General features: G+C 43.1%; 1 protein-coding gene across 3 annotated transcripts in view; it reads right to left on the reverse strand.

The window, feature by feature from the left end:
- AFAP1L2 (actin filament associated protein 1 like 2) overlaps positions 1-13,584 on the reverse strand; it is a 73,545-nt gene that overhangs the window by 13,048 nt on the left and 46,913 nt on the right. For all 3 annotated transcript variants that reach the window (XM_083616680.1, XM_083616679.1, XM_083616681.1), the window contains 5 exons: positions 12,938-13,066; positions 11,100-11,177; positions 9,133-9,227; positions 5,968-6,058; positions 1,146-1,351 (listed from right to left, as the gene is read on the reverse strand). In XM_083616680.1, coding sequence (XP_083472806.1) covers positions 1,146-1,351; positions 5,968-6,058; positions 9,133-9,227; positions 11,100-11,177; positions 12,938-13,066 — 599 coding nt within the window. The remainder of the gene's footprint in view (positions 1-1,145; positions 1,352-5,967; positions 6,059-9,132; positions 9,228-11,099; positions 11,178-12,937; positions 13,067-13,584) is intronic.

Raw genomic sequence — 13,584 nt, forward strand, 5'->3', positions numbered from 1 at the left:
TTCAGGCTTCACCAACCAGACAACCTCCAGATATTGGTGGACTCCAGCATGATCAGCAGTGCTGTGTTAGCTGGAGCCTGGCAAAATCTAGAGGGTGTCAGGCTGGTGAAGGCTAAGAACAGATATGGAAGGATTTAGAATGGATGGGGACGACTGAGAAGAAATTCAAGCCATCAATCCGGCACAGAGAGGAAGACTTCTACCCATTTTCATAGTTAATGCCCAGATGTTTCATGTGGGTAAACAAACAGCAGTCAGTAGCAGTGGTACAGAGAAGATTAAAAAAATTAGTGAAGGAATTACTAGGTGAAATTTCCTGAATCCCAGAAAATAGGAATAGTGGGGACATTCCCAAACTTTAAAACCTGTTATATAGCCATAATACTAACAGCAGAAAGGGAACAGCATTGGGTTTTCCCTTGCTTGCACTCTGAAACATTCATAGAGTAGGTACTTTCTGCAGTACAGGTGTTAATAGCAGGCATTGGAGGTGGGCAGCTGAGCTCCTGGAAATGGTAAACCTATAGTCCCAGCAGATCTTCATACCAGTCATACACTTCTCCCATCCAGGTACAACTTCACTCACCCATATCCTAAGGGAATAGTCCAAGGCTGCATCTACTCTGCCCCCTGTGGCAGCTTCCCATTACCCGTTATGAACCTTTCCAACTGGCAGAGCTCCAGGACGCTCCCTCCTGTGCCGTTCCTTTTTCCAAATGCCTGCTCTGCAGGAACCACCAATCACAGAACCTCTCCCACACTGCTGCCAATAATAGCGACTTGATCACATTAACGCTGCATCAGCAGCAACCATGGTGTATATTGATCCTAGTCTTTGATGTTAGTCCTTTGGGAGGACGGGAGCAATGCAATTGTAACAAACTAAGCAACTAACACCATGCATGTAAGACAAGTCTTACAGTAATTCATAAATTGAAAGTAAATAGGGGAGCAGACAGTACAACCCAAAGTCATGTCCGGCTTGTGGGCTTCCCATAGGGATCTGGGATTTTGAACAAGATAGACCTTTGGTCTTACCCCGCAGGCTTCTTCTTGGGCTTTGAGGAACATCTAGATAGAGCTCTTAGGAACTGCTCTGGCTTTGAGAAAAGGTATATTAGACACCCTGTTCCCCGCTTGCTTACCAACAATCTGTTGTCCTTAATGACGCAGAGCTGCTTGGCCCACTGGCCCAGCCATTTTTTTCTCCAAAGGAAAGCACAGATCCGGGCATCTTTCATGAGCTCAATGGAGGCTTCAGGGGAAGGCCACTGGTGAGGGGCTGACTTGCCTTTGCTGCTCTCTTCTTCATCATAGGATTCATAGGAGCTGCTGACTGCTTCCCCATCATCTGCATCCATGGGGGCAAAAAAACCATCATTATAAGCACTTCCGGGTGACAAAGCCATGTGTTTCTTCCATGTTCCATTAGGCAAGCTGGGGAACAATTACATCATGCATGAAAGAGACACAAAAGTAAAAGGCAAGGAGGTCTAAAGGCCTGCAAAGTTTAAACAATCAGACCTGCTCCATTGAAAAGGCCATTTTCCTTCATCTTCTGTCTGTCTCCCACACACTAAGATCAGCATATGCAAGCCAGAATCAGATCTCAAAAAAGCCATCCAGAGCCAACCCCAAACATTTTGCTGTCTGAGGTGAAGGACAAGATGGTGCCTTCCTGCCATTCCATGAACAGGAGCCAACTTGACAGACAGTTGAACGTTTCTTCACTATGACGGATTGGATAGCATCCTCTCTGCCCTGGAGAACAGCAGGTTAGTCTGAGGGTGCAGGACAGGCCCTGTGGCACACACATGATTCCTTGTGTTCCAAGGGATGGCTCCCCAGCATCTGCCTACTGAGGCAGTTGTTTCACTTTGCCTAATGGGAGGGCTGGCCCTGCAGTGGTCATATCAAACGATGCAGGAATCATATAAAATTTTGTTTTGAATATGTGAAGCTGCAATGATGGATGAAACCCTAACTTCTCCTGAAAGGTGAAATGCTTGAATGGTATTCCCAGAAAAAGGTTCAATGCTCTGTTAATACATTTCAGTTCTGCTCAGCTTTCCAGATGCAGCAAATACATTGGATGGAATGTATATTTACAAATGTAAATGTAAATATTTGTACATTCAGCACATTTTGCTGGGAATATTTTGCTTGGCTAATTAATAAAAGCCAAGCAGTAGTGCTGCAAGGTAATCTCAAAATCATACAAATTGTTTGAGGTTGCAAGCATGTGGCCACCAAGACTTTCATTTTGCAACTTTGGTACAGACACACCCAGCTCAGTCTCCTACTACAGACACATTCCTCAAGTGCTATCAAATGTTTTCTGTAGGTTTTATACACCCAGCTGAAAAAGCATAGGACTGTGGAGGGTGTGCAAGCTGTTATCTGCCAAATGTTAGTTGCTGCTCCCTAAATATCAGGCATATAACAGCTTGTAGCAACATTCTGAAAAACAGGTCCAAAATTCATACATATGCTCACTCCAGTCAGCATATGGAGAATGACCAATGGGCAGAACCATGCCGAAAGAAACGTAATTTGAAATTTAATTTCAAACAACTGACAAATGGCCAAAAAAAATGTAAATATTTGTTTAGAACAGTGGAAACCATGATACGAAATAGACAGCAAATTAAAAATGATATAGAGGTTATAAAGCTGAAAATTATATAAAATTGAGTACATGAATAGTTGAAACAGTTACAATGAGGCTACTCAGCAGAAGTAATATTAAGCTGTTCGCATAAGCTGCTTAAGGCATCTAAATCTAGCACCCTCCCTCCAATCCAGCAAATTTAGAGGCAATAAGAAAGTTTCACTACATTATAAAGGCATTCCAAAGCAATATAGGGGAAGTTAAATGAGATATAGGCTATTCCACAGTATTGAGATAACTTGATCACAGAATGGAAATGATTCATAATATAAAGGCACAGAGAACAGAGCAGTTTCTAAGATCCCTGCAGATCATTGACAAATCCCAGACTTTTCTGCATCTCCCCAAAGCACCATGTCTTCAGCACTCAGGAGAAATGCTATTAGGAGAAAGGGAAAGGAAACAATATTGGCCAAAAGAAGATCAGATTAGAAAGCAGAGACACTTTGAGCGAGAAACATCAAAAAGGTACCCCCAAATAGAAATGTATTATAGTAAGATATTCCATTCCCAATTAGGTAAAAAGTCTGTGTTGTTCCAGCACAGGCTTGAATGGGTCACAGAGGTAATTATCTAGGTTTTTTTCTCTTGTTTTTAATTGGATTATAGAGTAACCTGAATTTACTCATTCAGGTGATGCTATCAGAGAACTGGCAGCTGAGTCACCTATCTCCAAAGCAAGATATAGGGCTCGCTGCTGTGTTTAATCTCATTTGTATGGTAGGAAGAATGATCCATGTAATCAAGGATGCTTAGCCAGCATCTTTTGTGCTCTTCCAGACTCTGGCCTAGGCACAAGATAATCATGGCTTCCTGAAACCAAACTTCGGCTCATTCAATATGTGGATCTGCTCCTTCTGTACCAGAATCCAGAAAGAAATTCCAAAAAAGAACCTAATTAACACATTTCAATCCCCTTTTCTTTCTCTGCGATAAACTGTTACGTCACCCTCATTGTAAAACAGTGATATCTCTCTCTGTCTGTCTGCCTACCTGTCTGTCTTTGTGTCTCTGTCTCTCTGTATTCAGCATTTAATTCGGATGGGCTCAGCCTATAGCGCCAGCACCATTCCACTCGCTTCATTTTGAGTCGCATTTGTTGTCTAAATTAATATCACTCATTTCATCCCTGGCTTCTGTGTTGCTTATTACCAAGCAAGAATATTCTGCTTATGTCCTGCCCTGAAGCCCACTGAAGTTGAAGTGCATGGAAATGACAAAAGCATTTTGGAATAAGACTTCTGCTTCCACAGGTAAGATTGGCTAGCAACATCTACAGTTCTATAGCTGCCTACTAAGAGATCATTCCTGGCTAAGAGATTGCAAAAAAATAGACAGCAACTTTCCAATCCTTTATCACCCCTTGCCACACATATGCATTCAGGATGAGAATGTGATCATGCGGTGATCCTTTAACCATGTATCAATGGTGAAAGACAATCTTTGTTCATATGACAAGGAAGTCAATGCATGAGTGTTAAGTTTTGGAAACATGCCATACCCATAGTTATTGTGGCATATATTACTCCCTCAGTAACCTGCAACCCTGGTCTGGATCCAGTAGCTGCAAGCCTACCGTAAAGACCTGCACAAGCACACATGGAAAAGAAAGAGAGGGAGAGAGAGGAAGAAAGAAAAAGACCTGCAAATGAACCTCACTGATCATTAAATTCTTTTAGAAGGAGAAAGCATAATTTATATGATGAACTATGGAATAATTAGAAACAGTCTGCTTAGAACAGTCTCTTTTGCCAAAAACTATGGTGATAAGCACCATAAATAAAAACACTTGCAAATTCAGTTTGAATAATTACAATTCAGTGTTCAGCCTTTGTGGTACCACTCAGTTCCATTATATATATATATATTAAAAATAAACTATTGCAATTATTTTATAGCTCATGACAATGCCGAAGGTAGTAAATACCAGTTGCTGGAAACCACAGGAGGGGAGAGTGCACTACAATATGCAGTCAAGAAGGAAACAAAGGACCCATACTGGTACCTCGGGTTACAAATGCTTCGGGTTACAGACTCTGCTAACCCGGAAATAGTACCTCAGGTTAAGAACTTTACCTCAGGGTGAGAACAGAAATTGCGCGCCAGCGGCACAGTAGCAGCAGAAGGCCTCATTAGCTAAAGTGGTACCTCAGGTTAAGAACGGTTTCAGGTTAAGAACTGACCTCCGGAACGAATTAAGTATGTAACCAGAGGTACCACTGTATATGTAACAGTTTATTTGTATTTGATGTGATTTGTTTTTTCTTTTGTTCTTTTTGTGGTGAATGTTTTCAATAGTTAAAATCAATAAAGATTAAATTGCAAAAAAAAAAAAAAAGGAGGGGAGAGTGCTCTTGTGGAGGGTTTCCCAGAGGCATTGGGGTGGCCACTGTGAGAGCAGACTAGATGGGCCATTGGCCTGATCCAGCAAACTCTTCTTTTATGGGTCACCACTGCATTGTTGCACTGATGTAGAAATGCTCTCCATTTACTGCAGGGATGTCATCAATCGTTCCTTAATACATCACATACCACAGTTGGGATTCACTATTATTCCACACATATTATAAGAGCTCTGTGTGCATGAGGAGATTCTGTGTCTGAAATGAATAAGCACAGAAACTGGTAATGGTCACAGCCTAAGCATATCTGGGTTTACTCCAAAATAAAACCTACTAGTTTCAAGAGATATGCCTAGGATTGCAGTGTGAGAACCTCAACAATCATCTTACGTCCTCTTTGGTGTGGTAACTTATGATTAATCATGATGTCCATCCTAGGTGCTATAGAGTAATGTATGTGCAAAAAAAGGGGGGAGGGAAAGGAAAGCTGGCCAAATAAATTCAGTCTGCTCTTCCAGAGACTGGAGCCTAGACCTTCTCTAGAACATGCTTGTTCATATCAGCAACAGAAAGCAAGACGGTTGCTATTCACTTTTACAAAGACACTACAATCCTTACCTTTCTCACTGAGCCCTCATTCAGTCAGTAAACCTTATTGAGCCAAAAGCAGTTTTGGTGTGGAGATCAGGCTGAAAATGTAGCATCAGTGACCATGTTCAGCTCTGACTGAACTCAACATCTTCACTTGTCAGCAACCTCTTAAAAATCTTTGGATACAAGAATATCCCTTTAAATTCTCTGGTATTAAACTGACAATGTGACAAACACTAAACATACAGATTATAGATCACATTTCCAATATTTGTATCTGAGGGCTTTATTTATTTATTTTCCAACGCAGTTGCATTGCCTATTTCTAGAAGTAATGAAACACTTGGGAGCACACCTACGTACCAATCAGTGAGACACCAAAGGGCTCAGCTTCTTCATAGTATCCTTCTGGAGACTCAGTTTTGGATCCTGAATGTTGCTGTGCTTCTGAAATCTGTGGAATGCAAACAATAGCTAGAAAATGTGTAGATACAGACCCACAGTTCTGAAATATTTTTTCACGATGGTGTCTGTAATTCAGAAGAAGGAAGAATTGAGAGCAAGGTTCAAATTCCACAAAGCTGGAAAACCGGAAGCTAATGCTGAGGCCTTAACAGTTGTGCCCAGTGAACAGTGTCACAAATTGTGCTTGTTTACAACATACTCTCCATGCACACACACACATTTCCTTGGTCCTTCAGGCTCAAATCTAGATGGGGAAGACGAAGTGCCTAGGTCTAGCAAAGGCACCCCACATCATTCTAGTCCTCTCTGTGTGTGACATCCGTGGTTCTATGGTGTGCCTAAGGAATATGTGGTGCTGGGTGTGCATGCATGGTTATGGTGTGTGTGGTTGTGGCTTGTCCTGGGCAGTCCCCAGAACAGTTTCTCAGGTTTCCCAAGGTGCCCACAAGCCCAAAAAAATTTGGCAATCCAAGGTCTAATCACTGCTCTACACTGTCATGTTCCACAGCTAGTGAAATAGGCACTGCTCATAGCATCCTCTAGATGGCTTCCATTAAAAATATCGTCATACTGGCAAAATCCCTGCTTCAAAATTTAATCTGTGTGTATACCATATTATTTTGCCTAGTTAAGAAACGCCTTGCTGAATCAGACCAAAAATTATTAAATTGTTGTGGTCCTCTTAAGTTTTGCTGAAACCACAATAAGCCACACCTAAGGAAACCAAGCAGAGGCCTAACAATGGAACACTAAATGGATAGCATACAGTAAGCAGGCAGAATAGAGCTGTCCCTTATTTCTTATTTAAAGCTGATCTTATAACTGGAGAATTGTATTTGAGTTTTCCCTTTGCAAGAGTAATTTTGATGGTGATGGTGATGGGAGTCAAGTTTAGAAATACACCAGACATTTTCAAAGCCAGTATAAGTGAAAAAGGAAATAGATAAATAATATTGGAGTAAACCAACACTTTCAAAAGATTCTAAGCACTGGAAAGTCCCTGGATGGCTGCCAAATCTATCCTACTGTGCAGCCCAAAGCTGAGGGAAGAAATCAAGACACAAAATACTTTGGAAAGCATCCCAAAGGACAAGCTAAAAGTCAATATTTTCAGGATAAACTGCCTAGAGAGGGAAACTGCCATGAACTTTTTAGGGGTCCCAACTCCAGATTCCCGAAGGCACCTCATTTTCTGCTCCTCCACAGGAAGAGTTGTGTATGTGCTCCTACCTAGACAAGTTGTGTAAGAATCTCCGTGCACTAGCATTGCCAATTTACTTTGCATATTCCTTTCGAAACAGGCAGCTGGAGTGTACGGACCCCAGAACCTTGCATGTGCCACCCTGTCTACAGCTGCAGCTTCGTCTAACCTGCAAGGCTAGGCATTACCCATTCCTAGTTACCACCAGGAACAAAAGTGTAACTGGCAGCTTTTCTGTGGCATGTAATTGCTAGTAGAGATCATATGAATACAATGAATTTGGTGCAGATGGAATTTGTTCTCACATCTACAGAGAGAACCATGACTGATGACGTGACAAGTATGTATTTGAGGGTATCCCTCAGCATCTTTTAGTGACCTGCCCTTTTCCCAGTCCGTGATGGCTTCATAGCATGAGATAGATGCACTTTATTTCGGAAGAAAATCCCCGCTTAAAGAAGATCTGATGCTTATGAAACAGAGTTCACTACACTTGGTTCCACCAGTGTTGGGACAGCTTTTAGTATTTTAAATCTTAAATGATTCGAACCATTTAAAAATAAATCTTCACCAGTGAATCGCATTTGTTGCTGAAGTTTCATCTTACAACACCATTTCAAAGATGATGCAGCTCAAGATAACCACAAGATTCTCCAAGCAGACAAACACACACACACCTCTTCCAGTTGCCAGCAGATAGAAGTATATCGTGAACCTGCTCACTTGAGTATAAAGAATGACAGATATGTGATTCAATATAACCATAGCACTCTCGAGTAACTTGTCTCAATTGGTCCCTTGGCAAAATATTTACTCACCTTTGCAAAATGGTAAAATGGAAAGTAATACCCAATAGCATAATGGTCAGCTGTGTGTGTGTGTGTGTGTGTGTGTGTGTGTGTGGCAATACTGGTGAACATTTTGGAACCTGGTTAAATATTTAAGTGCTTAAAATCCAAACTGGAAAATAAAGCCAATTTCTCGATGGGGGCCAGGCAGGAAACATATCCCTGAGTTGCAGCTATTGCATGCTGGCACTGAAGCCAAGTAACATCATACTTTGTAGAAAGATTAAAACATCAAGTTCTGCCTACATTTATGAAATAAACTGCAATATTTTCCTATACAGCAAAATGAAGTTTTGGATGAGGGGAGAAGAAAGTGACTACTGGTCATTGTTTCTTTCTAACAATGGACTAGGTAGTGCGATAGATGCATCTGGTCCCAACCTGGTGCCCTTTGGATGTCTGGGATTACAACTCCCACCAGTCCCAGTCAGCACAACCGTGCTCATGGGAGTTGTAATCCAACCTATGAGGAAGGCTGCTTTAATGAGTTAAAAGTGTCATTCATTCTTTTCTTCCAGAGACACAGAAGGTTGCATCCAATGTGAGTTCTATTCAGAGCTGAACCACTTAAGTTAATAGACCTGAATTAGAAATGTCTATTCATTTCAGGGTTGTTACGGTTTCCTGTTGTGTCTGAACTGCAAAACTGGTTTAATCCTACTACAAACCAGGCTCTGATTCCGGGTTGACATCTTGAGTCTGTAGTTGACATTAAACCACATCATCATGCAATTTTTGAAGATGAAGCAAGACCAATGGAGGAAACCGTATTGCAGAGATGTTGACACGTGTGTGTGTGAGCAGCCAGTGTCCATAATGCTGTAAGTGCTCTATAAATGTTTAATACATATTGATGTATCATTTGAGAGAGAAAAGGCAGCTCTAAGATTTCTGTATCTTACATTACAACTCACTCCAAAGGGTACTAAATTCTATCCCAGAAGATGAATGGCACTTGCATTATTGTTATGCAGAGTACGTTGAAAGGAAGTAAATGAACAAACAAGAACTTACTATTTTTGAAGGTGGGAGGTCTGGCAAACTCTTCTGAGGTGGAGACAAATGCTGTTCCACTTCCCCATTGGTCAAGGAGTCTCTGCAACCCAACACTGCGGCCCAAACAGAAATAACAACATGCAAACAGTCCATCACATAGACCAAGCTCAGAAACATTCTTGGATGCTATGCTTTTGTTTTGGAGGAAGCATTGCATTAAATTAGAGAGCATATTACAGACCACAAAAATGGCATTTGATACCACCTCCAAGAATATGGCGAAAAAGCGGCTAGGGACACGCTCTCTTGCTAGTTGTGGGTTTGCTGGCACATATTTGCTCGACACTGCAAAGACCAAGATGTCTTAAAAATAATCTGTCTACTTGCAGGGCAAGGCTGATGTCTATATTGAGCAGTCCTAAGTATTCACCCTGTCATTACTGTTGGTTTTAACTTGCAGGGGCAATTCAGTCTTTTCCTAAATCCAAGCAAACAGAACTCACACTGAGAAAGAGCTACAATCTCAGCAGGTGGGGAAATACTTCCAGCCAATTTCCAGCTAGTTGGCAGGTGAAGTGCTGCCTCCATAATCCTGGGATCCATGGAGTATTAACAACCTAGGGAGGTGTGGAAAGGTAGTACAGGGATCTGGCTATATTGGCACTGAAGGAAAGAAGCTCACTTCTCCTCTGCAGGGCCTGACTATGAGTGGAAACAGACGACTGCTAATCACACAGTAGCTGCTTAAAACCACATGACTCTTGCTTAAAGATTTCACACAGAAGCACATATGGAAAGGCAGTGACCCACAGACTTCAGAATGGCTGCAGGGGGCTTTTGAACATCGGTAATCCTGGGCAACACAAACAGTCCTGCCATCCAGGGGCAGCTGGTGGCAAGGGCACTGTCATGCAGCAGGGCTCCCCCTTAGTGGTGTCACTGTGCTCACTGGGAGGGAGAAGAGGGACACATCAGGGAGATCACTGCTGTCCTGGAGCAGTGGCTGGAGGGCCCTACTGGTTCTGCCACTGGACCTGCACCATGCTGACCTCCCTGCCACCTCACCTCTGCCTGTAAGCACAGTGGCGCCTTTCTACACCAGCCATTCTCCCCCACACTGCCATCTTCAAATATGGTGTTAGAGATAGATGCACATTCTCATCCATGCACATATAGAAGAAGCAATTCCATGTCTGAAGTGGCATTATGATTCCCACAAACAGCCCCAGCAAACCTGCCGCTGAAAATGGAAGCACAGAAACCAGCCATGGAAACACAGGCATGAATTTTGCTGCATAAACATACAATATAAGATATTAGAAGCACTCTTCTTTTCAGACTAGCTGGGAAGCCACAATAACAGCTGCGCATCCACATCCTGTCATGGGGGTAATAGGGTTCTGGTGTAAGGCTGCGAGCAGCAAAGCAAAATCCAGAGCACCCAGTGATGTTATTAGCCAAGTAAATTGGACATCTGCCTCCCTTCCCTTGACTTCTTAGATTTCCTGATCTTTGTTTCTACAAATCTTAATTAAGAGGGACCTGAAAGCAGCTCTGCGTCCTGCGTTTCTCCATCTATATCTGCATGTCAAACCTAGGGAGGGTTGCCGCTAAAGCTAAAATGGATCAGTGAACATGGGCAGAGTTTACCATGTCTGTCTGGAAGATGGGTAGAGGAAGCACAGACTTAACAGTGAATTGGTACTGTGAGTTGGATGGTGTTTCTTTAAAAAAACGATACATGTGATCCTTTCATGCGTAAGAAGCACGTTCAGCAGCGAAATGGGGAAGGGCCATAGCTCAGTGGTAGATGATGTGCCTTGCATGCAGCAGGCCCCGGTTCGATTCCCAGCATGTCCAGGTAGGGCTTTGAGAAACCCCCCTCTGAAATCTTGGAGGGCCAATGCCAGGCTGTGTGGGTAATACTACACTGACCTAGATGGACCAATGGTCTGACTCTGTATAAGGCAATCTTACATTCCTACCTTTGTCTGGTTTCTCTGGTTCACTGTGTTGCTTATTGATGGTGACTTTGTTCATGTAAATGTATTCCTCATCACCACCTATGAAGCGAAGAATATAAACTCATTATTCTCTTGCGTATACTTGCACTGCATAGAAAATCATGCATTGTACAGCAGAGCATCTCAAGCAAAGCATCTCCTGGAGGAATTTTTAAACCATTTGCTTGGTCAGAATGGATATCTGTCCATCTACTTATTTATTTTTTAAAAAAATATTATGATCAGAGGAGGCTTGTTCTACTGACTTAGCTCAGTGGTGCCTTAACTGACATTGCTCTTGCACAGTTTATCTTGATTGCAGCTAAGAAGCTGTGCACTGGCGGTGGAAGTTTCTTAGAGAGACTCAGCGCTTTCAAAGTTTATCTTCTTATCATTCTTGCAAATTAGATTCAGAAAATCTTGAATGAATTTAAAAATACATTGAGATTAAGAGCAAATGGAACAACAGCTCAGTTGGTTAGAGCATCATGCTGATAACACCAAGGTCACAGGTTCAATCCCTGTAAGAGACAACTGCAGATTCCTACATTGCAGGGGGCTGGACTAGATGGTCCTCAGGGTCCCTTCCACCTCTACAATTATATAATTATACGAAATGAGATTAGCTTGATTCAAGGGCTTATATTCACTTCTTTTCTCATGTACTGTATTTTTCGCCCTATAGGACGCACTTTTTCCCCTTTCGCTGAAGCCTGGAGAGCCCCACTGCCAGCCCCACAAGCTCAGGGGACAGCGGGGACGCGGAACGCCGCCATCCCGCTGTCCCCCGACTTTGTTAGAAGGCTGGCGGGGGGGAGAAGCCTGCTCCTCCCCGTCGCCAGCCCCGCAAACTTGGGGGACAGCAGGGAGGCGCAGCGCGCCATCCCGCTGTCTCCCGACCTGGTTTGGAGGCTGGCGGAGGGCTTCCCCCTCCCCCAGCCCCGCAAGTTCCCAGAGCGATGCCGAAGCTGCACGCAGCTTCGGCATCACTCTGGGTCCCGTTCTGGGGGCTGGGGGAGGGGGAAGCTCGGGCTTGCGGAGAGCTTCCTGTTCTGGGAGCTGGGGGCGGGGGAAGCTCGGGCTTCCCCCGCCCCAGCCCCACGCCTGGGGGGGGAATAAATTTTTTTTCCTTTATTTCCCCCCCCCCAAAAAAATCTAGGTGTGTCCTATGGGCCGGTGCGTCCTATAGGGCGAAAAATACGGTACATTTGGGTACTGCATAGCAATTTGACAGAACAACCAGCACACATTGAACGTACTGGACTTTTGGAACACGTTTTCTGTGTACCCATTTGTGCGTGTGCGCACGTGTGCATGTACAAATGCATGGGTAGGCAAACTAAGGCCCGGGGGCCAGATCCGGCCCAATCGCCTTCTAAATCTGGCCCATGGGCGGTCCAGGAATCAGTCTGTTTTTACATGAGTAGAATGTGTCCTTTTATTTAAAATGCATTCTCTGGGTTATTTGTGGGGCATAGCAACTCGTTCAATTTCCCCCCCAAAAAAATCTAGTCCGGCCCTCCACAAGGTCTGAGGGACAGTGGACCAGCCCCCTGCTGAAAAAGTTTGCTGACCCCTGTACAAATGCATGCACTGCACATATATTCCTGCTACCCAGGGCTAACTCTTTGTGCAAAAAGTAGACTTCAGATTGTGACACAATAAGTAACTTTCCCTTTAACAAAAGACTGTTGGCTGTTTTTACGTGCAATTGGGGAGGCCGTAGTTTAGATGCAAAAGTAGACTAGTATCGGTATCAGCAAACGATAGCTCTGAGAAGCTCTTCTGAAATTAGCGCCCTTTTACACAACTGTGCTTACCACTTGATTTTGTGCACAGCCTAAGGAGGTCAGCGAGGAAGCTTTTTTTCACAACGGCAGTGCTGCTGAGGTTCTCCTTGTCCAGTATCTTCAGAAAATCTTCAAGTTCTGTAAGCAGTTGCTCCAGAGCTGAAGTAGACATAAAACAGATTTGCAAATGCTATTATGCCCTGTACAGTGGTTAAATATATAAAAGGGATTTATAGCGATCCTTGAAGAACCCAACATTTCTTGAATCAGTTTGCATTTTAAACCAAAACCTATACTTTTAGAATCAGCCCATTTTCCACTGTCCATTTTACCTTACATCTCATGCATTAAATGCAAAATATAACAGCTTGGGACCAGTTTATCTGCAAGATCGCCTTACCCCTTATGTCTACTCAACTGCTTTGATGAATGGAAAGGGCACTGTTAAAGGAGACTCTTGATATTCCATCCACACTTATGGGAAATGGATCTTTTAGCGTGGCAACACTTTTCCTTTGGAACTCCCTGCCTCCTGACATCAGGCAAATGCCTTCACTATATTCTTTGCAATGCCTGCTTAAAACATTTTTACTGAGGCAAAAGTATCCAGACACATAGAAGTTACATGTGTTTTACCTCTTTTTTTACTACTGTCAATTTCAATCCCCTTTTGAACA

This window comes from Podarcis filfolensis (genome assembly GCF_964270895.1).
Source record: "Podarcis filfolensis genome assembly, chromosome: 5".
In the NCBI taxonomy this organism is placed as follows: domain Eukaryota; kingdom Metazoa; phylum Chordata; class Lepidosauria; order Squamata; family Lacertidae; genus Podarcis; species Podarcis filfolensis.